The following is a 25,933-nucleotide window of genomic DNA, read 5'->3' as shown; positions in this document are numbered from 1 at the left end:
GAGCCCATTTGCCTATAGGGGTGAGAGGTGAGAGCTGTCCATGTCCTCATGTGACCCTTTCATCATGTGCTGTCCCCATCCTGTTGACAGAGGGAGTGACAGCAGCCAGCCAAGGTCACCCAGCACCCATCTGCTGCACTTACTCAGCTCACAAACCTCCCAGGCTGGACAGGAGCTGAGCACACCTACCAGAGCAGCAGCCTCTAAATCAGGATTTAAACCTTTGTAAAGCTGCAGCTGCATCACCTGCATGTTGACAGGAGGGAATCCAGGGTGTGGGAGTCACCCAGACAAGGACACTAAAACTGAAACAAGTGACACCAGTAAAGGAAGGACTTCTAGAGAAGCAACAGTAAATGGGCAGACACCTGAAATAAGAAGGGACTTAAATGAACTGCTGCGAAAGAAAGGATCTGCCCTCAAACCTCTTTTGCCCCCTTCCCACCATCCTGGGTGGTGAGTTCTACAGGAAATCTCATTTATCACTCCCACACAGATTCACAGAATGACAAAATGGCCATTCATGAAGAGCTCAAGAAATCTCAGAAAACTTTCTAGAAATACTGGCTATCTGCCCAGCCAGGGCTTGAGGAGACAGAGGTGTGGATGGCCATGCCAGAGGAGCCAGTGCCTCCATGCCACCCGTTGTGAGGGGCACCACACACACCAGACCTGCCAGCCAAAACTCCTTCAGCACAGGGAGAGTTCAGAGCCCCCAGATGAAAAATATCACACAAAGCACTTCAGCGTATTTCATAAACTTAGATTGCTCAGATCTCTAAGAGCTGTTCCAGAAAGTCTTGGAAAGCCTGATATGGAAAAAAAAGAAGAGCAAAACAAAATCCCTCATGTTGCCCCAGGCTCCAGCACGCCACAATGTAAAGTTAACTCTCTTGTTACCAGAGCACCTCTAGTTCATAACCTGGAGCAAAAACAACAGAAAAAAATTAAGGGCAGCCCTCCAGAAGAGTTAACAGTTTGGGAGTGTCTGTGAGGGAAGTGAAATTCAGGCACCCACCCCAAACAGGGCTCACACATGTCACAGCCATCTTCCTGTCCTTGAGAAAAAAACCTGATGGAAAAGTTCAGCAATTCCCTCAACAAGTTTCATTCTTGGCAAATCAAATAGAACAAATATATATATAAGTGTATCTATATCTATATATATATAGATAGATATGTATGTATATAAATATATAAAATATATCTATATCTACATATCTATCTATGTATAGGTTGGCACAATCAAGTGTAAAGCCCTTCCCCACTCATAGCTTCAAACACCTCCCCACAGTAATTAACACAATCATTCACTTCATCAAGTAGCTGCCAGGCTCCCATGACAGGAAATAAAAACACTTCTAATTTTCAAAAAAAAAGAAAAAAAAAAAGAAGAAAGAAGAAACAATCTGTTTTTTTCTCACTTTGGGGGATTTGCCAGGACCCCAAGGACTAGCCCTGGGTCCTTGAAGCTCACCCAGAGATGCCCCAGCCTGGGGATGCCTCAGGCTACTGAGCTCTGGCAGTTGTCCCAGACAAGAAGCCAAGCAGGTTTCAATGGCCTTCTACAGCATCACTCTGGCAGGTTTTATCAAAATAAAAAGTTCTTCCTGAGCAGCTTCTTGATTTTGATGACTTGCTAAGATAAAAGGATTTTTTTTTCTAGAAAAAAAGATACAATTATATTGAAGGATAATATTTGAAATTTATACTATAGGGCCATATTTGCTCTGATACACAAAGTTGCCACGATCTTCTGGATTTCATCACCCTTTCCATACTCCCTTTAATGTCATATCATGGGGTCCCCACTTCAACCTCCCCTTTTTCCCCTGCCCATGCTGCCCACACTGCCTCATGACAGACTCCTGTATCCAAGAACCTGTGTAGAACCTGTGTCTTTCCATTTAACTCATCCTCTTACTCACACCAACTCATGGGCTCCTTGTTCCACTCTTCCAGCACCTTTCCCAAGGCCTTCTTATCTAAAGACCACCGTATGTATGAAATTATACTTATCTATATGCACACATACACACACCACTGCATCTTCCCTGCGTGCTCCTTCCCCTTATCCCACAGGGGATGTCAGACTCCTAATTCCCTCTTTTCCCCTTTGCCAGGGCTCCCTTCTCTTCCCTTGTACTTGTGGCTGTTGAACATCCCCCTCCTCAAGTAACCCTCCTGCAATTTTAGCTTCAACAGTAACTTCAATTATGAAAACCCCCTGAAGGAAAGCTGTGGGTCAGAGCAGTTGCTGTACTTCTATCCAAAAGTACTTTCCAGGAGTTGGGAAACACTTTTATGTGTTTCATAAACACATAAAAGTCCAATCAGGTTGATGGGAGAGCAGGAGCCAAAGGCCACACTAATCCTCCCTGCCCCCAGCCTGCAAGCACTGGGAAAAGGGAGAGAAGTGCAGACAGACCTAAGGAAGAAGGAATACTCTTTTTGCAGATTCAGCCAATATTCTCTCCTTCTTCCCTCCTTAAGAGCAGAGCAGAGATGTTCTTCCTAGTGGTTTCCTGTTCATCTCTGAAGTCCAGAGGCTCAGCAGCCTCCCAGAAAGAGGAAGAAGTGCTGGTGTCATCCATCTCCCCACCACAAGATCTGCTGGCCCATTTGGGTGTTTGTTTTTTTTTTTTATTGCCTTACATTTTTTCTGCTTTTTTGCACTGACTCAGCAGAGAGAGAGCTCTGGGCTCTTTCTTTCCCCCAGCAAACCACAGCCCTGTGAGGTGGCAGCAATTTCCAGTTTCACTGCACTCACACAGCACTTCTGACTGAGCCAAAAAGCTAATTGTAGGTGTTGCTGGCTTGTAGGTAAATCATTTACCTCGCTCAGCCCTTCTGGATCAATGGAAAGAAGGACCGGCAGGTCTGCTCTCTGAGTGAGAGTGAGCAGTGACACGGGGACACTGCCCTGGCTTTAACAAGACAGACAGAAAGCCACCACCAGCCCACTGACAACCACTTCAACCACTTCATGCACACTGAATCACCATCTCCCTCTCCCTGCCCAGGCTCAAAGAAGAAAAGCAAAACAGAGAGAGAGATACTCACGCATGTCACCAATGGCTCCTTTGGTGACATTTGTGGCTTTCCTTACTGTCACAGTGAATATGTGTGAGTACTGGTGTTCCACCTGAAAGTCAGAGAGTGAGAGGTGATTAAGCTCCAGAACCAAAAAACACCCCCTCTATCAAAATAAGGTTTCATTTTGTCCAAAAACACAGAGAGAGAAATCACCCAGTCAAAACGTAAGGGAAACTCATACTGGATAGAGCATCCTAAAGCTGAACTGCACCCTGGAGCTTTACCAAGAGGTACCTGCACTGGGGCTGCTGGATTTTCCTGCAGCCACACCTACTAATCTCAACCAACAACACTCCTCCTCACCACAGAACCTGCTCCAAGGCGTTTAGTCAGGCAGGAACCATCTGAATATGGCAAGGGAAAAATAAAAATGGGCTATTTTACAGTTTGTCTTGGTAATTGCCTTCCCCTGCGAAAAAGAATGACAGGAATTACTTCAAAGTCTGTGTTCTGGAGCAGATAAATGCACAGTGAACACACAAGGGGTAGAGTTGGTGCTGCACCTTCTAGTACACATCAATATTCAGTGTGAAAGCAGCCTCAAGACAATGTAAGGAAGGTACAAAGCAAGCTGTTAAAACAGTCACCAGCACCTTTCATGCACTTTCTGGAGGTGCCCGCTTCCTGCAAAGCCCAAACACACAGCAGGAGCTGCCTTCCGAGGAGCATGTGTGTCCTCGACAAACCAGGGAAGTAGGAAAAGATGGGAAATTAAGAAACAAAAAGCAAAAGCCTTAATAAAAGAGGTCATCAACTTGGCTGCACTGTGGCTTTATCTACATAGCCCTGAGTTTGACCAACCTGTTGGATACCACTGAGAATCACCAGTGCAGACTGCAGGGCAGCCAATACTGCCTTTACAGGGACACAGAGATTGGAAGGAAATGTGAGGTATTAAAGCCATGATCAGGTCTCACACAATTGTATATTTTCTATCTTTTCCTAACCACCCACTGACCTTGTGAAGGACATTCAAATAAACTCAGTCACTGGGACCAAAACAACCAGGGAGAAGGCCACCATCAGGAAATTCACTGAAATTCATTCAAAATCATAGATAATACCCTTGCTATGGGACATGCTTATTCAGGCTCTGCCTGCTGCTTTTCTGCTCTTTTTTCATCTGGATCCTTCCCCTTTTTTTTTCAGAACTGGTTGTTTCAGCTAAGCCTCCTTATTTTGTGTCTACAGCTCACACCCAGAGACCTGAGCCAAACTGGATCCCTCACATATGAATAAAGAAAGAAGTTAAGATCTTATAGGTTACACACCATTTTCTCAAAAAAGAAAGAAAAAGAAAAAAAAAAAAAAAAAAAGGAAAGCCAAAACTAATCTTCTAAAGACAGCAAAGTGACTTGTGAGCGCTTCAGTGGCATTTGAGTCAGGAGTCATTAAAAAGCACCTCCAGTGACACCAACACAACTCCTGCAGCAGCCTGAGGTGTGCCAAGGCACAGCCACATCCCTGTGGCAACGCCTCCAGGAGAAAACACCCACAGCCACCCAGGGGTGACTTCACTGCAGCCATGCCTGACCCAGACACTGAGTTTATCTGCTTTATCTGGCTGGAATCACCCCCACGCCGTGCCAGCTGCTGCAGGATCCAGCCAGGACTGACTGCCTGGCTCCTGAATTTTCCCCTGGCACCCACAGGAGTTATCTGGAACCAAGACCAAATGAGCAGGCGAGGGGAAACTGTGGCAATGCCAGCTGTGGGGCACTGAAAGCATCCTGGCACAGCAAGGGTTCAGCACCCACAGGGAAAGGGGAATTCAGGCTCTTCCCAATACTCCCAGTGGGATGTTGCTCACCTCATCAGCCCCAGCAGAGAGGGTTCAGCTGTGGGAAGCCAGAGTTCCTAAGGAGTAACACCTATTTCACAGCCTTCCATGGGCTGACATGAAGACATCCCAATGACTGAGTGACATCCATCACCTTCTGCACTGCAGCTTCCATGATGGATGAAGGATGTGACTTCAGCCTGAATAAATTTCTGCCTCTGCTACAGACCAAAAAGAAGTCCAAAGTTTTCCTCCACAGTGGGGTAAATGGGGATTTTCATGGCTATCTGAGAAGGGCTGGGAACACAACTATGTAAAGCCATCCCACTCTGTCTGATTGTTTCATTTACCCTGCCCCAAGAACTTTTACAAGCTGTGACTCTCCAGAAACCACGGGCTCTTGCTGCCCCCTATTTCCAGTTTGCTGTCTGAGAAGGTTCAAAGCTGCTTTATTATCTCCCTATTTTATTATTTCCCATGTATGTCAGATTGATGAAGTTCGTTTCACAACTGGCCTCAGTTTCTTCACACAGACTGAAGCATTTCCTTTGTCATACCCAACCTTGTAATTAAAAGATACAGCTCAAAGTACAAACCCACCACCCTCCTCCTTTTTCTCAGCTGTCAAGAAAGACACTCCTCACTGGAGACCTCAAATCAGAGATCACTGAGCATTTAAGAGTGGAGTTATAATTAAGTGACAAGGATGGGACATGGGCATGCTGGGTTTAGTTCTCAGCTGATAGGTGAAGTTCGTGTGCAATTCTGATGTCCCACACCTCTGGCAGGAAAAGGGGGATACTACACAATATTCCCTGATAACAAGCACTCTGTAAAGTAATTTGCTTGCATCTCCCATATGCCTAAACTGATATTCCTAAATTCTTATGCCTACCATCAAAGCAAGGCTAAGCCACCACTTCCCAGTTTGCTCTTCACAGCAGCACAGAGATCACCTATTTCTATTACAAGTTCATAACTGTTTTACTAATGACTTCACAAAAAATTGCTTTTTATTGACTTAAGCAGCAACCTCCATCATTCCAGCTGTTGTACTGCCAGGACAATTAAGTCTGGTTTAAGACTGGGATCCTCTGAAAGGCATGTGAAAACACAGAGGCCTGGCAAAACAGAAAAGCAGTATCTTCTTTCCCTGAGCCTCACCCAAAACAACACACTGAGGATTAGAATTATACACAGTTATTAAAATTTGGCCATAGTTATACACTTGGAAGAAATTTGCCACTACTGAAATAAACAATCTCCCTCTTAGTAACGAAAAAATAAATATACAGATACGCACAGGAAGCTCGAAAGTCTAGATCTCTTCTTACACCAAAATAAATGTTTTTCGTGCAAATTAAGTGCAAAGGGAAATTAGGGCAATTTTCCACTCAGGGTCCAGTTTCTAAGGAGATCAAAAGGCCTAAATGTCCATATTTCAGAAGCCTTTTCTTAGTTAGTTTTTTCAGTAGGAGTTCTGATGAAGGCCCCTGAAAACACAATGAGAAATGTATTGACTCTGAAGGCCTTTACAAATCCAGCCCTTGCTAGTTTAGATGACTAAGATGAATTTTCTCAAGTGACTTATGTTCACCTTCACCTTAAGTCTTGATAAAAATCTGTACAAATACCTCAAGTACTTCTGAAAAACAGATGATGGTAAATAAATCACTTAAACGTTGCAACACTGAGAGGGGCAACATCTACATTCCTTTAAAAATCTAGGATAGGTTACAAATTTCAAAAGCTCACAATCAACTCCAGTGCAAGGTGTCCCTGCCCATGGCAGTGAGGTGGGGATGAGCTTTAAGGTCCCATCTAACTCAATCCATTCTGGGATTCTATGGATTTAAAAAACTAAAATACACCATGCAAAGTGACCTGCTTTACACATGTGTTTCATTTCACTTCCTCTTCCTCCATAAATTTAGAGAGGAAACGAGAAAAACCAAAAACTTTTCACCATGCCCTGTCTGAATATGGGTTTTCTGAGTTATGGAAACTCGGGTGGGCAGTGTTCACTGTTCAATCCACAGCATTTTCCATGACTGCGCGGCCATGGTTCAGCATCTCCTGTTTTCACACCTCAGCTCTCCTTTGTTCCTCTCTCACCTTTGAGTGCTTTCCTTCCCCTCAGTAAAATTTCCCTAATTATCTGCTTTGCCCTCTTTTAGGGAAAAACACCACCCCCTTCCCACCAGGGGCTGGGACACGGCCCCAGGATCTCCGGGAACATGGGCGGGTTTTGCCCTTCCGGACGTGCCCAGCGAGGCAGGGATTTGCATGTGCTCAAAATCACATTTGTCATATTCCAGAATGCTGAGTCACAGAGCAGAGCTCCACCAGGACCCTGGCATTCAGTGTGCCAGGCAGTCAGGCAGACTGCACAGGTATTAAATGGGTTTACTTGCTTCGTGTTAAGGACACTTGAGCTAACAATGGAGCTGGACAAACGAAAATATTTGCCTGTTTACTTAAGTCATTGATTTTCATGGAATTCCATGCTCTTCTTTCACAGGGTATTACAGTTAAGATGAACTTTTGTGCCCACACACAAATTTTATCTTGAAGTGTTTATTCCATTGTTATAATATTTATCCTCCATATCAAAGTAAATGAAGAGAGGTATTACACACTTTAATTCTCTGCATTCTTTGAATACTCAGTTCTGTCTGCATCTGCAGCAGCTTTCTGAAAATCTTAATTTATACCTCAGAGTCTTTCATAAAATGAACATCTTAATTTATACCTCAGAGTCTTTCAAAAAACACACAACAGTCAGCACAAGGACTTCTGGAAAATGCAGAATCCTTTTGAGCAATTTAATGCCAAATATGATTTAAATCCAGTAATTTTGCATTGATGTGAGCCTGCTGCCCATGACTGCTCAAAATTGCAATAAAACTTTCCACGGGATTTCAGTTTTCAAATTAAAAAAACTTCAAAGATTTCCATTCACTTTCCAAGCAATTAAAGGATCAGCTCTTGCATGAACTGTGTTGATTCTGGAATTAGCAACATTCCCACAGCAACAGTTCAGCATTCCCAGGGAGCTATAACTACATTTACTACACACACTTTTTATTTACTATATTATATATGTAGGACAGCTAGATTTTGTTTATTATTGGTATAAAAAAGTCCTTTTATGTAAGTGATTTAATAAAATATATAACCGAGTGCCTCAGAAACCACTCCCATAAAGGTACAGATCATTCCAAGCAATCCATCCAGGAGAGGGCACTGATGCTGAAAGGAATTAAGTCAGTATTGTCTTAACACAGACATCACCCTGAGGTTTGTCCTCCCTCCCAGCAGTTCACAGGACTGGGCAGGGAGTAGAAGCCAGTTTGACATCTGCTGGCTGCACACTGGTGTGGAGGATGTGAGTGCATGGGGCACAAACCACAGGGCTGATAAGAGATCACTTGTAGGAAGCACAGGGAGTATTTTTAGCCATGCAAAAGTAAACCACTGTGACAAGTGCGTGGCAGCTATCTCTGGGGACACCTCACTGTTGCTGCTGTCAGCCCGGGACTGTGACGAGCAGCCCCTGTATAGGAACACACCCAGTGTGGCTCTGGATTCTGGCTTGGGCAGGAATTGCCATTCCAGTGTTTGCTTTGGAAACTCACTTCCAGCACAGCTGCATTCACAGGCTGCTGAGCCACTGAGGGCAGCTCTGCTCCCATTTCCCTCCTCCTTCCCTTGCTCCTACTTCTACACGTCCACAGGATGAGCTCACCTTCCCCTGAGCTCAACAGCATAGAATGGATTTTCTACCCCTTCCATGGAATCCCAGAGAGGTTTGTGCTAGGAGGGACCCTAAAGCCCACCCAGTGCCACTCCAGACCATGGGCAGGGACACCTTCCACTGTCCCAGGCTGTTCCAAGCCCTGGCCAGCCTGGCCTTGGACACTTCCAGGGATCCAGGGGCAGCTACAGCTTCTCTGGGAACCCTGTGCCAGGGCCTGCCCACCCTCACAGGGAAGGATTTTTCCCTAAGAAATTTTTGTCTAATTTTGTATTGGACAGGTTTTTTGCTCATTCAGCAGGATCCATTGGCTCACTGCCAGCCCAAGGGGGTGACAGCTGGGACAAGGATGCAGCAGGAACACTGGAATAAAGCAGGAGGAAGGGAGCAGGGGCACAGTGTGACAGTGTGCTGCTGAGTGGCACAGATCATCTCACTCTGAGTTTGCACGATATATTCTGAGGATTCTTTTTGAACCAACATTAGTGACATACACCAGTTTAAGATCTAAATATCCCAAATTATTAACCTATCTCTCCATTTATAGTAATGGAAAGGGAAAGAGTGAAAAGGGAAAGAGTACAACCTCCTGCCCCCTCCAAAACTGCACTGTAAGGAAGAAAGCTGACACACCGACCATTTCTTGAAGGAAATAATAACAACTCCAATGATACGTGCTTATTTAGAGTAACTTCCAGCAGGGAAGGCATTATACAAGACAGGGTATATATATATATCAGAGAAGATGGTGTGTATATATAAATATATATATATATATAAGATTCACTGCTACTTACCACAATGTGTTGATAAGGATCTATGATAGACATTTTTGACGTAGTTTATTCAAGGCAACTGCCAAGTATCTATTTCAATCCCACACAGGAGAGGCTTCCACTTTTTTCAGAGTAGAGTTCAGTATGAAAGGTCCTTCAACTGATAAATAAAACAGAAGATATAATTAAGATTAATTTGTTCCTTTTAAACTGTATTTTGCAAAGCAAATCAGTTCCTACTCATTAAGAAGGTTTCCAAAATTCACATGTTTACCAATAATTTAATTTCACTATAAGCTATATAGATATAGGTATTTACCTGCCTGAGCTGGAGAAATTTCTCGTGCTTATTTCCTCTACCTCAGGGTAAGAGCAGGAATCAAGTATCTTAAATTCCAGTCATGCCAGTGTTTCTAGCAGCTCTACAGATAAACAAAAGAATAGAGGAATTTTATTTGTCCCATAAATGCTTCCAGGCATTACAATCCTAGTTACAACTGTGAGCTCTGCAGGAGCAGCAACACTGCCCTCTGTAAATCCAGGACAGCAATTCCAGCTGGGGCTGTATGCAACTTGCCGGCTATCCCGGCTGTCTGGAGATGTTCCAGAGGCTTGGAGGGGCACACTGCAAAACCAGGACTTCATGGCTCTTCCACAGGCTCTCCATAGGCCACTGCTTTCTGAGCCCTCGGTGAAGATCAGGGGCCACCAGAGGCCTTCAAAGTCAGAACTGTTTTCAACCATCAAAGTACCAGAGGTTATTTCTTTCCGCATCTTTAAAAAACTCGGCAAACTGCTGGGCAGGATCAGCTCTCAGATCCAGCTGGACCATCATCAGACTTGAACCATCAGCAGAAATTTTAAAGTGAAAAGAAGTGAAGCACCATTTGGGGTTTTGTCTCAAGGCAATGATTCCTAACGCTTAAATCTGAAAAAGCAGGATAAGCCCTAAATGATTGTATATATCACTTCCAAACCTTTGCTCTTGAGCAACTACATGAAGGCATAACAATAACAATTTCGTTTCATTATGATCATTAGAACATTACAATGTCCTTTCTTTAATCACTGAATCATTAAGGCTGGATAAGCCCTCCAGAATCACCAAGTCCAACCATTAATCCAGCACTGCCAGGTCCATCAGTAAACCACATCCCAAAGCGCATATTCCACACGTTTTCTGAGCGCTTCCAGCAACAGTGATTCCCTCACTTCCCTGGTCATGCCTGACCACCCTTTCCTTGTCAGCCCTAACAATAGTTTGAGGCTAGGAATCACCCTGGGTTTATTTATTCATTTTTATCTGAGGAAGTATGAATAAGAAAGATATCAGCATTGGAAAATCATGGTAAACGTGCCCAGCTATATCATTTCTGGAGGAACTGCTGACATCTTGGAAGACAATCCAGGAAAGGGAACAGCAGGAGCTACCCAATCACCATAATGGAGAGGAAATTTGTAAAACCAGAAAATACTCATTTCCCCTAAGTGCACAGCCAGCTGCCACACTCACTTTGAGAGGATACACAAAACCAAGCCTAGGATACTGCTCTGTCTGGTGAAGTAAGAGAACAGGTTAGACCCAGGACGAAAAGCCTGGTTCAATTTAGCGTCCTGCATCCTAAAGGCAGAGTTCCAGTTCCCCAGATGATCCCTCGACTGGCTCAGACATGAGATCATGCTCTCTCCCTACAAGCCCCCGCCTCATTTGTTCCAACATCTGCAGGAAGCGTGCTGGTGATGCTGCAGACACAGCCTCTGCGGCTGCGGGGCCAGGGCGAGTCCCCAGGCGCCATCTGCCCTCCATGCTGGATGAGGCGCGGCTCGAGCAGATGGACAAAAACACAACCACGTCATCATCTGCATCGCAACGCCCCCGCAGAGCGCGGCCCGCGGGCAGGGCCGTCGAGAAGGAGGACCACCACATGGTGCAGGCAGCTTCAGAAGGGGAAGAGTTAAGGGGGCAGAGCTGAGGGCAGGAGGAACTGGTCTGTAGGGGAGGGTGGGGTGATACCAAGCCAGTGAGAGGACAGGGAAAGGGGAAAATGGGGGAAATGAGACAGAAGTCCATATGGGAGTCTCTTTCCCCCCCAGGAGGACCAACTCTATGGTAGTTCATCACTGCCCTCACCAGGGCAGAGGACTTGAGAACTGACTGAGAGCACAGAGCTCATGGGATGCTGCACAGGGCTGGCAGAGGGACAGCTATCCATGCTCTTCCCAGAGCCAGTGGGACATCTCAAGAGCAAGCAGTCGTTTATGTGACTTGAACACTTAATCCCTTACAGTGGATTTAATTCAAATCAGTTAATTACACCACACCCTCTGGAAGCTCACACTGCATTACCCACGGAGTTTGGGTAAAGCACACAAAGAGGTTTCTAGATCTAAAAATTGTAGTGTGGCAGAGGAGCCAAATACAGCACAATCAGGAAATTCTGATTACACTCATCAAGAGCCGTGAAGAAAGTCTTGAAGCATGTTTACTGCAAACATCTGCAGCAAATAGAGCTGTAATCCCAAAATTATCTTGTTAAACACTTCCCCTACATGCTGTCCATCCCACACAGCCTAAAGGGAAAGTCCTCATGGAATCACAGAATGTCCTGAGTGGGAAGGAACCCCCAAGGATCATCCAGTCTAACTCCTGGCCCTGCACAGACACCCCAGCAATCCATGGGAGCGTTGTTAACACTCTCCTGGAGCTCTGGCAGCCTTGGGGCTGTGCTCATTCCTTGGGGAGCCTGGGCAGTGCCCACCACCTTCTGGGGAAGAACCTTTCCTGGTATCCAGGAAAACCCTCCTCCTCCAGCTCCAGCCCTTTCCTGGCTCCTGTCCGTGTCCCAGGGAGCAGAGACTGGAGCTGTCCCTCGTGAGGAGCTGCAGCCCTTGCTGGGCTCTGCCCTCAGCCTCCTGTGCCCCAGGCTGACCATAACCAGTTCAGGGCTGTACCACAAGCACACACAAAGTCCTGCCCTTGAGCTGGAGTTGGTGAGCCCCACCCTTGGCAGATGCAGGGGAAGCAGTGCCTCTGAACACATCTTCAAGGACACTCTGATATTACCAGCACAGGTTGTTTTGCTTCCCTGATAGCTGGTGGTGTCACACCATCTGTGACTGTGCTGCTGCTGGGGCTGACAGCATTCCTTCCCAAAGAAAGAGCACCTCAAGGCAGCACCACCAACATTAACTAAGCTGGCCATACTGTTTGACTGTACATTATAGGTAATCAAAGAAGAGATTAAGTTACCTGGAGAACAGAGGGCTGTGTGGAAACCTTCCAGCAGCCTTTCAGGATGTGAAGGAACTACAAGGAAGCCAGAGGGGGACTCTGCATCAGGAATTGTGACACAACAAGGGAGAACGGCTTCAAACTGACCGAGGGGAAATTTAGATTCAACATACAGGAGATATTCTTCCTTCTAAGGGTGGTGAGCCCTGGAACAGGGTGCCCACGAAGCTGTGGCTGCCTCTGGATCCCTGGAAGTGCCCAAGGCCAGGCTGGATGGGGCTTGGAGAAACCTGGGAAAGTGTCCCTGCCCATGACAGGGGGTGGCACTGGATGGGCATTAAGGTCCCTTAAAACCCCAATCATTCCATGACCCTCTGATTCTCACTGTTTTATTGGTCAGCGTCCAAATTGACACAAATTTACTAATTACACAGTAAACAAGCCACAGTTTAGCCTGGCCCTGTCATGGAGAGCTAGCCTTTCCCTTTCTCCCAGTGCCATAAATCCCAGCCCTGTCATGGAGAGCCAGCCTTTCCCTAAGTGCCTAAATCTTACTTTCACCCAAAGTAAACTCTACCTCTAGCCCTGTTTCATTGCCAGGCACAGTTCCAGACACCATCAGTAGCAAGCTATCAGTGGATAGCTGGATCACTCCTTGAGTCAATAGCCTTCTGTGAACTCAGCTTATATTCACCCGAGGCGACAGACTGAAGTGCAGAAGGGATTGTTGTCTTGGAAGACCAACTATAACACAGTAACTCACAAGAAGAAGCTACACAAGCACATTGACAGAGATTATTACTGGAACATTTTCATTCTCAGTACATTCCTGGATAATTCATTTGTACAGGATATGTCAAAAGATAAGGAGAATAATGAGATTTTTCCCATGCTGAGCACAAGCTTACTCTGGAGTTAGTCTCACCAAGTGGAAAAGCCCTGAAAATGAGTAAACACAGCACAATATAAATATCATTGCCAGAATATGTCTCTCAAGTGTAAGAAAAATCATTAGAGGAAGGTTGTTTATATCAAGTTGTCCAATTCTCCTTAAAAAATCAAAGACACGAACAAATTTAAATATAACGTGTGACTCACCAACACAGTCATTAACTTTCAATCTACTAGGAGAAGAGTAAGGGGTAGAGAATACGCTAAGTAATGACTCAGACTTTTTGTATGAATGTCACCCTCCATTTGTATCAAATCAGATTACAGCATTTTATTTGGTTAGATTGATCCTGTGATTGTATAACAGAAATAACAAATACTCTGTTTCTACATGACTTTGTCTAGCATCCTGGAAAATCACTGTAATGTTATTTCTTAACTTAGGGCTTCCCACACAAGGAGGAAGGATTACCTCTGACTCCATGTAGGGCACCCATCACTCCACTTCCACCACAAACGGAAAAGGGAATTCTCTGCTGATGTGCCAAGCAGACCCATGGGCCAAGGCCAAAGGGATGAATGACAACAAGGACAAATGCTGGGTCCTGGCCTTGGGTCACCCTAACCCCTGCAGCTCCGGGCTGAGGGGGAGAGTGGCTGGAAAGCTGGAAGAGGCTCTGGGGGTGCTGGGGACAGAACTTAAAAATGAGCCCAGGTGTGCCCAGGCGGGCAGAGGCCAATGGCCCCTGGGGCAGTGCCAGCCCTGGTGTGGCACAGCCCCAGGGCAGTGGCTGTGCCCTGTGCTGGCCCTGCTGAGGGACCTCGAGTGCTGCTCCAGCTCTGGGCTCTCACAGCCAGAGAGACCTGGAGGGGCTGGAGCGTGTCCAGGGCAGGGAACGGGGCTGGGGAAGGGGCTGGAGCACCAGGAGAGGCTGAGGGAGCTGGGAAAGGGGCTCAGCCTGGAGCAAAGGAGGCTCAGGGGGACCTTGTGGCTCTGCACAGCTCCTGACAGGAGGGGACAGCCATGGGGTCAGGCTCTGCTCCCAGGAACAGGGACAGGAGGAGAGGGAACGGCCTCAGGCTGTGGGATTGGACATCAGGAGAACTTCTTCATGGAGAAGGTTGTCAGACATTGGAATGGACTGCCCTTAGTGGAGTCCCCTCCCCTAGAGGTGTCCAAGGAAGTGCTCTGGGCTGGTGACAAGGTGGGGATCAGTCACAGGCTTTTTCCAATCCCAGTGATTCTGCAGTTCTATGACTGGTCTCCCCATGCCTTGCTAAGGAACTATGGGGTGGGAGGAAGGGTTCTGAGCAGAAAGGCAAAAAGTCCAACCTTTGTGCCACATTTTTGGAGAACACTGTGAGGTGAAGCTTGTCAAGGAAGTTGACACAGCATAGCTAGACAGGAGATTTTAAGATCTGACTTCCTGCTATAGGGGAGGTAATAGATAAAAAGATAGTGAATCTTTTTTTAAAGATTACTTGTTGGCCTGTAAGCAATTACGGAAAGTATCGGTGACACAGCAACAGTGGAAGGAGGGCTGTAAACACTCTAGCAGGGCTGAAAGTCTGCAAAAGTCCCAACAATCACCACCAGTGTAAAGTTTCTCCTTTTCTAGTGCTAAAAGCTACTTGGGAGGCCAAAAGTGAGGAAGACGAAAGTTGCAAAATTATCAAGCCACAGATACACTCCATGATACAGGAGGCGAGGCTTGGTGAGTCAATGGCATCAGAAATGGTCCTTTAATAAACTTGAATTAGGCTGGATTCAAAACACCCTCCCTATCTTATATTCTGCAAGGAATGGCCTCCCCAGCAGGAATATTCAAGAGGCTGAAAGCATCTCTGCCTGAATACCCACACCTGTGTCACACTGCCCATGGGAGCTCCCTGGGCTGGAACCCAGCCAAGTGCTGCAGTTTCCCCAAAGACAACATCTGCAAGTCTGAGGAAGAGGCAACTGATTCAGGGCACAATGGTTTATGTTACAATTATCCTGCTTACGCAAAGGGGACTTAACAAGAACCACTCGCTGCAACAGCCTGTGAGGTTATGAGAAAAACCCATGTGTGAACCCGCTGTATGGCCAACTCACAGGAGGATTTCAAAGTGGAACTGAGTAAATTCAAAGTAAGGAGTTAATTTTTTCAACAAATGAAACAGCTCATTGAGTTGATACATGTAAATAACTGTTCTTCAACATCATATTTTACTTCAACTGAAATTTCACTGGAAATAAAAAACAGCCTTGAGAAAGAACAACAAACTCAGCTGAGAGATGCCAAGAATACTCTTTAAAAATGGCAACAATCACTGTCCTTTGCTACAGAAATCAAAGCCACGAGGCAGAGTTTAGATGGCAGAGTCTCAAAATTGGTCAAAAAACCTCAGGCAGCTGACCAGTAATCCCCGCTGCATAGGTCAGGCTTATGTGGGAAGCAGCACACTTGTTTTCCAGCAAGAAAGCCAAGAAACAAAGAGGAACATGAACAATCTGATGGAAGTTCAATGAAAAACAATTATTAGGATATGGACCTGAACCAATTAGAATGCATTGCTCAAGCCCACCTCTGCAGGTCATTTACTATGAGCACAGTGCAATTAGGAGAAGCAGATGGAAAAATGCCCAACATTTCTATACAGTAGGAATTTGGGACCTAGTTATTCCACAAGTAAACTTTCCATCATATAATCCTGGAATGATGTGGGTTGGAAGGAACCTTAAAGCCCATCCAGTGCCTCCCCTTGTCACAGGCAGGGATACTTCCCACTGTCCCAGAGTGCTCCAAGCCCTGCCCAACCTGGCCTTGGACACTTCCAGGAATGTTTGACAGTTATTTTTTAAGGGTATTTTCACTTTTGGAAGCCAAGCTTAAGGCTCACTTTTCAATTTCAAGATATTGGGTGTCCCAAGTACCCAGAGTCAGGCTCTCTGAAATGAAAAAACTCAATGCCAGTGGCAGCTTCCAAAGTCTTGCCAGGAATGCAAACACTTATGCAAGAACTCCTAAAATAAAATGATAGACATCTCAACTGCAACACCTGACTGGGCAGAGCTTTTTGTTGACTATATTCCTTTAAAGCTCATGCGAAGGGGGGAAAGGAAGGGAAAAAACCTCCCTGCCTTTCTTTCTTACCTGGAGCATTGGCAAAACTTTCCACTTGCTCTGCTGTGCTGTGGTCAAGAGCTGCTGCCTGCCAAAACCTCAGGGTCCCCCTTCCAGAAGCCTCACTGGTACCGTGGCAAGAACTGTTGCTGCGTGATTTAGAGCTCTAGAATCAGCTTCCAAAATTCTCATTCCAAATCCAACCCCGTTCCCTGGGGACAGCACCAAGCTCAGCCAACTTCTAAGTATCTCTGAGCCAATGCCTTTTAAAGATTCTACTAAAATCATGAGGGCTTGGTTCTTACAGATGTGTAACTTATCCACGCCTTCATTCCCCTTCTTTTGCTTCCCTGCTGCAAAGTAGGAACGGTTTAGGAAAAAAAAAACAACAAACCCTAGGGAAAACATTAGAATAACCTTTTATTTAAGTATTTATGGGGTTTTGGGGAGACAATCCAACATGTGAAGGTGCCTGATGCACTCACTTCAACTGAGGCAGCTGACAGTCCTTCTGCACTACAGTTAGGCAGTGGTGTCACACAAAACCCCAAAAAATCAGCTAAAAATGGAATGGGCTGGTAAAATTTAACAGCCAGCTTCCCATCAGTAACGCATGTAAAACAAATTTAGCTGACCATAAGGTCAATATTTCCTTTCAATATCTTTTTCAGTTCAATTGGTATCAAGTTTGGGGATTTCCTGGCCTCTTGGCACAGGCTGTAGCCCCGGCCAGGCTGCTGGCACTGCCAGGCTGGAGGAAGGGTTGCATGCACAAAGTATGTTTTGTCATCTCCCACTCGTCATGTCTGCACAATGTGACTCAACTTTCTGGTTTTGGGCTCCTCACTCCAAACACGAGCTCTGGTCACCGTCTGCAGCCAAGGGGACAATTGTGCAGCACTTCCTTTGGTCTCTATGGTCACAGCATTTAAAGCATGACAAAGTCAGAGTCACTCAAGGAAATCTGTCTGGACTTTCTAGTAAAAGTAAGCATGAACAAACTTCTGACGCTGACATTTTTCAGCCTCTTTAAATGCTGAGAGTAAAATTTATATGGAAATATTTCATGGCTATTGACAAGCTGGAGTCTGAGTAAGTAACATAAATATATGTTTTACACACAGACACAAAGACAAACATAGACATGCCCAACACATATATTACATTTTTGAGAGGAGAAATGAAGTACTTCCATGACAGTGATCTTTGTCTTGTATCCAAGCATCTTGTATCTTTGCTGCTGAGCAAAGCCAGACCTGGAGCAAATCCCACCTGGCTCCACAGAGCCAAGCCTCTGGCCAAGCAGACCTTCAGCCCTGGATCTGAGCTGTTACACAAAATCCCAGACTGGTCTGGGTTGGAATGGGCCTTAAAGACCATCTCATCTCATTCCACCCCCAGGGATGCCACTCACCATCCCTGGTTGCTGGCCTTGGGTATTTCCAAGGATGGAGCAGCCACAACCTCTCAGGAGCAAGCAGCTCCTGAGTTTCCAGCTTGTGTTTGAAGGCAACCTCATCTTGGCAAAGCGCTTGCACAGGGGTTTGATTTTCTGCACCAGACTTGGCTGGGCTCTCCTTCACCCTCCTGTCCTGCTGGGGAGGGCACAGTGGCACCTCCCTGCTCCGGGACCACACTGGGAGCGGCGCCTCACTGCCCCTGCCCAGCTCCTTCCTCTTCCTGTGCCGTGGCTCTCACAACTTCCCCACGTTCTCTGGGCAGCATCCTGGGCAGCTCTGCCAGCCCTGCCCTGCCAGCCAGGCCCTGCTCCTGCTTTGTTCCAAATGCATTCAATTGCATTTGGAATTTTGGCTTTTCTGCCCCACCATTCCGGATGGATTCAGGGATTCCAACAGGGAAAATGCCGAGCTGTGGCACGAGCTACAGTGCCACCCCTGCTGATTTAGGAGGAAAGCTTTGAATCAGGTGCCACTTCATTTTTAGATAACTCTTATCTTAACTCTTATCTTATCTTAACTCTTATCACAGACACACAGTCAAGCCCTGAGAAGATGAAGGGAAGGACTGAAGCCACTACAAACAAATGCCCAACATTCCCAACTCAGGTTTTGGAGATGGATTAAGACTGATGTATTAAAGAATATCTTTATAGAATTATTGGAAAAATAATAATAAAAAAAAAGGTAAATTTCTCTTTACTGTAATATGACTCTACCAGTACCAGCAGTTACACAAAGCAGAAAAAACCCACAGAAGTAACAAAACCCATAAAAACACAGCAACTTAAACATGGATTTCAGAAGTGTGATACAGTAACTCTCAGTCACTAAGGAGCCACAAAAAAATTACTTCAAAGGCAAAAGGACAGCAATCAAAGGGAGGAAGAAACCCCAAATTTGCATATCCCTTTGTTAAAAGAGCTTTGCAAAATCCGGGACACAAGGGGGACTTTCATGCTCCTCTCAGAGGCACAGAAGATTGGTTCAGGAAACTTAAATGAACTATGACTACTCTCTTACCAAACTACCTAAGCTTCTAATTTAACTATTTCTTAAGACACTGAGGGCTTACTCCCTCCCTTGCCAACTCAAACTCTCTCTCAGCATATGAAACACCCATGGATGTGTTGGCTCTGTGGTGAAAGGGAAATGACTGACACATTACAGGGCAGAGAGTACACAGCACAGGTGTTTGACCACTTTTCAAGAAGACTTTCTATAAAGAAAATAAGCACAAAGAAAAGAAAATAAATAAAGAAAATAATAATAAATAAAGAAAATTTGGAATTCTTGGAAAAAGAAATTTAAATATAAAAATCAAAGTAACACTTGGAAGCATGCCCCAGCTGAATGCAATAGCTCAAAAACCTGTGTGGACATGTGATATTCCAAGTGGAAAATGCCAGAGAAATGCAAGATGTTGGCAGGCTTTGTCATTAAAAGAGCTGGTTCTCATTACCAGCAGCACAGGCTTCAGAGCAGCTTCCTCAGGGAACCTTACAGTGCCTGGGAAAGCAGGGAGCCTGAGAGCATCATCACTGCAACAAACACACCCATAAAAACACTCTGGATTTAGGGAAAGCCAGGACCTGCTTCCCAGCACCCTCCTCTCAGATGCTGTACAAGCTTTGTTCCCTTTTTGTTAAGTTTTTCACCAGCACTGTCCTTAAGTCACAACTGTGGGGCTTTGGTTACACGGAGAAAATTACTTGTTCTTCACAATACAACAGTCCAAAAACACCAGGTTTGTGAAAATTGCAGAGTCCTGCCTTTATCAGGAGAGAAAGGGGTGTTACACTCAGTGCTATGGTTGGAAACTCATGACCCATTCTGCTTGGATTAAGGAGGAAAAGGATTCAAACAGAACAGCAGCACATGAATAGTTAGTTCTGTATTTTGTAGAAATTGTCTAGGATGAGAGATGGTCACTATTGCAATGTTCACTTCAAAACACATCCATACTGATTAAATTAAAGATGCACTTCAAAAGTATTTCAAAATTCTCCATTATAGGCTAGTTTTGAAAAACAGAACACAAAAGGATCAACCAGAAAATTTCCATATACTCACATTCCACAACCACCTTCTCCTCAAAATGTTGTTTTATGTTGTTTCTTCCAGTACTGCCAGATCAGGCAGCAGCTGCTGGCTTTGCATAGAGCTCCAGTTTTGCATGTGAGGTCCAAAGGCAGAGTATTTGGGATGGGGCATGCAAAGTGATGGTGCATGCCACAGCCAGAGCTGCTCCCTGTTCAGTGCAATCATCTACAGGTGCTGTTTGCTTTCCCCTGAGATGGGACAGAATGGAACCTCTGCTTGGGGACATTTGTTTTTAGCATCCATGTGACAGTGCAGTAAGTTAAATGCATGAGAAACACAGTTTTAGTAATTAAATCCTATTTATAATCTCTACCCTTAAAAAACAGACATGGTAGTGGGAGGGACAGGGAAACAACACAAAAAGTAGCTTCACATTGAACCTGTAAGGCTAAATCTTTCTATTTCATGGTCTGGCCAAGGCCATGGAGCAGATGGGATGAGACAGCCTGGACATGTGCACCCAATTCTTACTCCATCTATCCCAACATTGCACTTATCAGTCCTGTCCTTCATGCATGTTTCATAAAATGCAATCCCTTGGGGGCTGGGACTGCCGCTTACAGCAAGAAATACAAATTTGTATAGACCTTATAATAAGATCTCTGTGTGTGCATAAATAAGGACCTTTATAATCCCAGTAAATAGAAAAGGATAATTTATTACAGAAGTGCACATTCCTATTCATCTTTGCAAAAGATATAAGCACTGATAATACTAGTAGGAAAAGAAATTACGAGTCTTACTGATTTATGCTGAAATCATTCTAAGGAAAATACCAGATGAATATCAAAAATTAGTCAGCTCAGCAGCTTTACTATCAGATAACTACAAAAAAACCACAGATGCGACTGATATATCTCAAATAGTTTACAACTTATGTATGTGGAAGCTTTTGACCCTGTATTTTGTGTCTCCTTCTTAAAGTTGCACATTTAGGGAAGCTGGAAATAAAAATATTTTTGTTTGCAGGCTTAGCTGTATTTTTAAAAGTACACCTTCAGCATCCTAAGCTGAAGTAATGTCGTTACCAGGAGAAAAAGCAGCCCTGTATCTTTCTCTCCAAGTTACCAGTGCTACCACTCATCTGGAAGGAGATTAAACATCACAATTAAAGAGGGCTTGCCAGCAGAGCAGTGCAGCCTGGACAGCAGCCCAGGGCTCAGAGACACCACAGGCTCCACTCACCCAGCTCTGACACCAAGCCCAGAGACTGCAGCCCTTGCACAGAGCAAAGGGCACTCCCAGAGCATCACCTCTGTGCTCTGAGAGATCTGTTTGGAATCACATGGATTCCACTGAAGCACTTGCTTTTCCTCTAGGAATCACTTAAAGAGTCTGGGACACTCAAACACTGACTCCTACTCCGGCTGTTTGTCAGTCCAGATCCCAAAAACATCCTTGCCAGCCCCCCAGCCAGGGGATAATTAGCATTGACTCCATGATTGCAGAAGGCCAATCAACTGCTTTATTATATCATCTTATACTATATTATACTATCCTTATTAAGAAACTCAGTGACCCTTTTAGCCAGTCCGATGCAGTTTTGACCTAACTGGTCAATCCATCCAAACACCATCCAGTGTCCAATTAAGAAATCACCCTTTGGTAAACAGATCTCCATGGTACATTCCATATGTGCACAACAGCAGGTGCAACAAGTGGAGATAAGAATTGTTTCTCATTCTTTCCTCTGATCTTCTCACAGCCTTCCCCAGGAAAATACCTGGGAGAGTGGTGCCTGCTCTCTGTGGGCAGAGAGCTGCTGCCACACTTCCCCACACGTGCTGAGAGTCTTGGAATTACCAGCACGCAGCAAAAGTGTGAGCTGAGATGGAAGTGTCATCCCCATAACCCACTCTCTGGGAAAGGCAAACACCCTGGGGAAAAGCTGCAGTGTCCCCTGGCACAGCTGCCAGCTGAGACAGGACCAGCACAGGCTGAGGAAGCACCACTGCTGACAGCCCTAATGTACTCGTGAGAAAATCAGTCAAATCTGTACATCTGTCAATATATGGCTGATATTTTCTCCTCATCAACACCATTGGTTTATTTTTTACAGAAACTGCATCATTCTGTTTAATACCACAGAAGGGACCTCAAAGCCCATCCAGTTCCACGCCTGCCACGGGCAGGGGCACCTTCCACCAGCCCAGGTTGCTCCAAGCCCCATCCAGCCTGGCTGTGGACACCTCCACAATGTGTTCAAACTGGAGAACTAATTGATATTTCTAAAATAAGTCCATGAATTCTCACTTGCAGTATCGCCACAATATTTTTCATTAAAAAAAAAAAAAAAGTTTAAATGTTTACTAGGCCCTTTTGCTTTCCCCATAATTTGTTTAAAAAGAAAATATTGGAAGTTTTTTGTGCTCAGTTTGGTCCTGCTTTGGAGACCACTTTCCCCTGTCCTAGAGCCCACCTTCCATCCCTGCCTCATGGGCTGAGTAACTCTGCTCCAGACGTTGACACACAGGCTACTGGAAATTGGTACAGTCAGGAAATTTGGGTCATCTCTCTGAGGTAAACAGTAAATGAAAATTCTCAGGAAAGTCTGAATACCAAGGTGATGAGGGGCTGGTTTTTTTCTTCTTTTTAAAAAAGGAAGAATTCTTTTGAAAGTATTCTGTTACTACATCCCATTATAACCTAGGGCACTGATGAGGTAATTTCCATTACTAAGGCAGGTTCTGGGATTTGTTTTTCAGACTACTGAAAAAGACACAGTTATATCAGTGCCACAGCAAACCCAGACAAGAGTTCATCACCTCACAGCAAGATCCTGCTGCCTCTGCCCACCAAATCAAAGACAAATTCTTCCACAAATTATATAGAGCTTCTGTTTTTAGAAAGAGACAAATGAAATAAAACCAGACCAGTGGCAAAATCAGTTTAAAAGTGTTTCCCATGAGTTCCCCCCAGGCTTTAACTGGAAGCTGAATCCCTAGCTGAACCAGAGCTGTAGGGAAGGACCTGCTTTTATAGCTTGAATCATGTCCAGACTGTAAGGCACCAATATTTTTGATATGTACTTGCCCATCAATGTCAACTAAACAATTAGTTAAGAATTCTGTTTTGCTCCCTCAAGGCCACTCCCCCAGATACAGAGGATAAGTGCCCTGAAGGATAGGGAGACTGCTCCACAGTACTGTTATGTGTCAGGTAAAAAGTAAATTGGAATTTAATCTCTCAGCTCCACATTCACCACCACAAGGCCATACTATACTTTGAGCTTTTACCTCTTGAGCTAGAAATTTTCCATGGGGAAAAAAAAGGATTTTCTCATATTTTGTAGTCAGTTTTCATATACTTGAACTTCTGGGTACAAGGGGGAGACACTTCCTTCTCTGGATGCTACTTGCTGCTACCCCTGGTATTTTCCATCCCAAGCCATTCAATTAACTTCATGTGATTTGAATTCACAGCTCCCAAGTCTCCAGTCCTACTGCCAAGGCTGTCCTGTTCCAACCCACATGGAAGTCACCGAGGTTGCCACATCCCTGGATACTGCACATCAATTCAAACACTCCAGCAGAGCCATTCCCATTATTCCTGCAGCAATGTGCACCCAGAAGGTAATTTCTGTATTGCACTGGGTTCAGCCCTTGGCACTGCCAGGAAGAACTGAGGTTATCCAAAGTGTCAGTGAAGTCTGCTCAATGGCTTTGCAGGAGGGAAATAGTGCTCACCCCATGATCATGTTTTTTCCCCTTTGTGGTATGAAAATTCAAGAACTGAAGGGAAAAACTATGGCAAAACCTGAAATATTTCCTATTCTAGCTGTTTTAGGCAAGCTGGCAAAAGTAACCTATTCAAAGTGCCATGAAAATTATACTTGTGATAACAGTGTTCAATGGAATATATTCAAATTAAGATGAAATCAAATATGCAACTCTAGTGATACAGCAGCAATGGATAGCTTTTTCTCTTTTTTTTTTTTTTTGGGGGGGGGTTGGCTTTTTTTCTAATTTTTTTAAGAAAAACATGTCATAAACACCACTTGGTGCCAAGAGTCAAACGCGTGTTTTTCCAGTGTAGATTGACTGGGCATGTATGAAGAGATTAATTTATGTGATTCAAGCATAAATCAATATTTGCATTTCTCTTTTGTTATGGATCCCTGCCATAGGGGAACAAGAGAGTGCAGGAAGGTGGACAGGGCCAACATGAAGATTTGGAGAGACAATAGTGCTAAAAAGAGAATTTATCGCCACTATATACTGAAAACTTCTCACTAAAAAAAAAATAAAATAAAATAAGCACATCAGTTTTAGATTCATGCTTTCTGTCTGGAATCCTTAGCAGGCTGAACAACTCTTGGTAACCACAAAGCAGCTGATCTTATGCATGAATAGCTTCACGTGCATCTCACCCTACTGAGGTGCAGAACAGCATCTCCTGCCAGGAACATCCACTGCAATTACAAGTCCTAGCCACACCACTGCTCCTCCCTTGGGGCTGGAGCTTCAGTCTGCATCCCATCATCCACGTGGGAAATTCCGCACTCAGCACTTCAGGCGGCCGAAGGGATTTTTCCCAAAGGGAAGGCACAAGGTCAAGCTGTGGGCAGGGGTCACCAGCAGCTCCAGCTCCCCAGGGAAGGGACAAACCCCAGCGCAAAGCCCTGGGCTGCTGGGGGAGCAGGACCGGGGCAGCAGCTTCTGCACAGGTGCGGCAGGGCTGGCAGAGCAGCTCACCCCGCACCTGTGAGCGTGCGGGTCCCTGAGGGCACAGGGAGCCCCCATGGAAACCAGGCTGCTCCAGGCCAGGCTGCCCCGGGCTTGCAGCAGCCTGGCACAGTGGAAGGTGTCCCTGCGCACGGCAGCGGGTGGCACTGGACGGGCTTTAGGGTCTTCCCAACCCAAACCATTCCGTCATTTTTGGTCCGTGACCGCACCAATGTAAGTGAACAGAAACCTGCTAAAGGCCATGACCAGATCCCTTACAGGCATTTCTCTCACATCAGACCCAAGAGAAACGCTGCTCTCGCAGGCATTTTGCAAAACCTTCCCTGTGCAGCCGCCCTGCCGCACTTCCCCACAGCTCGCACGGCCGGAGCTGCCCCGCCGGTGCCCGTGCCGTGCCAGCCGCGGGACAGCGGCCGGGCACGGCGGGGGAAGCTGAATCCCTGCTGAGCCGGCAGGATGGGGATGGAGCTGCGGGAGCCGCGCAGGGACCCGCCACCGCCCGCTCCCCCCGCGCGCCTCCCGCGTACCTCTCGGAGCCCCGCGGAGCGAGCGCAGGGCCGGGCGCGGCCGGGGCTGTCCGCGCAGGGACTGCGCCCCGCGGGGCTCCCCGGCCCGGCCCGGCCCGGCCCGGCACGGCCCCTTCCCGGCGCCGCTCCTCGCCCGCCCCGCGGCCCCGCTGGCTCCCACCCCGCGCTTACGGCTCCGGGCTCCGCCGGCGCGGCCGCTCCGCTCCCGCCGCGGCCGCTCCGCGCTCGGGCGGGGAGGAGCCCGCGCCGCCACCGCCTCTTAAGGAGGATCCAGGCGCCGGCCGGGGCTGCGGGGACAGCTGAGAGGGGACAGGGGCTGAGAGGGGACAGCGGCTGCGAGGGGACAGCGGCTGCGAGGGGACAGCGGCGGCTCCGTCACTCCGGGCGCTGCGGTCACCGGAGGAGCCCCGAGCGCTGCCGTGGGGAGCGCTTGGCCGGAGCCGGAGCGAGCGACTGATGTGGCAGACAAGAGTAACCAAATAAACGGAATTTGCATTAAAATATCCCCTGCGTTAAAAAGGC

General features: G+C 46.1%; 1 protein-coding gene across 10 annotated transcripts in view; it reads right to left on the bottom strand.

Moving 5' to 3' along the window:
• PLA2G4A (phospholipase A2 group IVA) overlaps positions 1-25,729 on the bottom strand; it is a 69,781-nt gene extending 44,052 nt beyond the window's left edge. For 2 of the 10 annotated variants that reach the window (XM_085586616.1, XM_085586623.1), the window contains exons 1-4: positions 25,583-25,729; positions 9,729-9,831; positions 9,431-9,569; positions 3,064-3,145 (exon numbers count right to left, since the gene is read on the bottom strand). In XM_085586616.1, coding sequence (XP_085442742.1) covers positions 3,064-3,145; positions 9,431-9,463 — 115 coding nt within the window. In that variant the 5' untranslated portion in view covers positions 9,464-9,569; positions 9,729-9,831; positions 25,583-25,729. Of the gene's footprint in view, positions 1-3,063; positions 3,146-9,430; positions 9,570-9,728; positions 9,832-25,411; positions 25,549-25,582 lie in introns of those variants that run through there. The other 8 variants (XM_085586615.1, XM_085586621.1, XM_077785514.2 and 5 more) reach the window with 7 other exon arrangements.
• Between the last annotated feature and the right edge of the window lie 204 nt (positions 25,730-25,933).

The sequence above is a fragment of the Lonchura striata genome, chromosome 8 (genome assembly GCF_050655825.1).
Source record: "Lonchura striata isolate lonStrDom1 chromosome 8, ASM5065582v1, whole genome shotgun sequence".
Lineage (NCBI taxonomy): Eukaryota > Metazoa > Chordata > Aves > Passeriformes > Estrildidae > Lonchura > Lonchura striata.
This window is presented reverse-complemented; position numbering and strand designations above follow the sequence as displayed.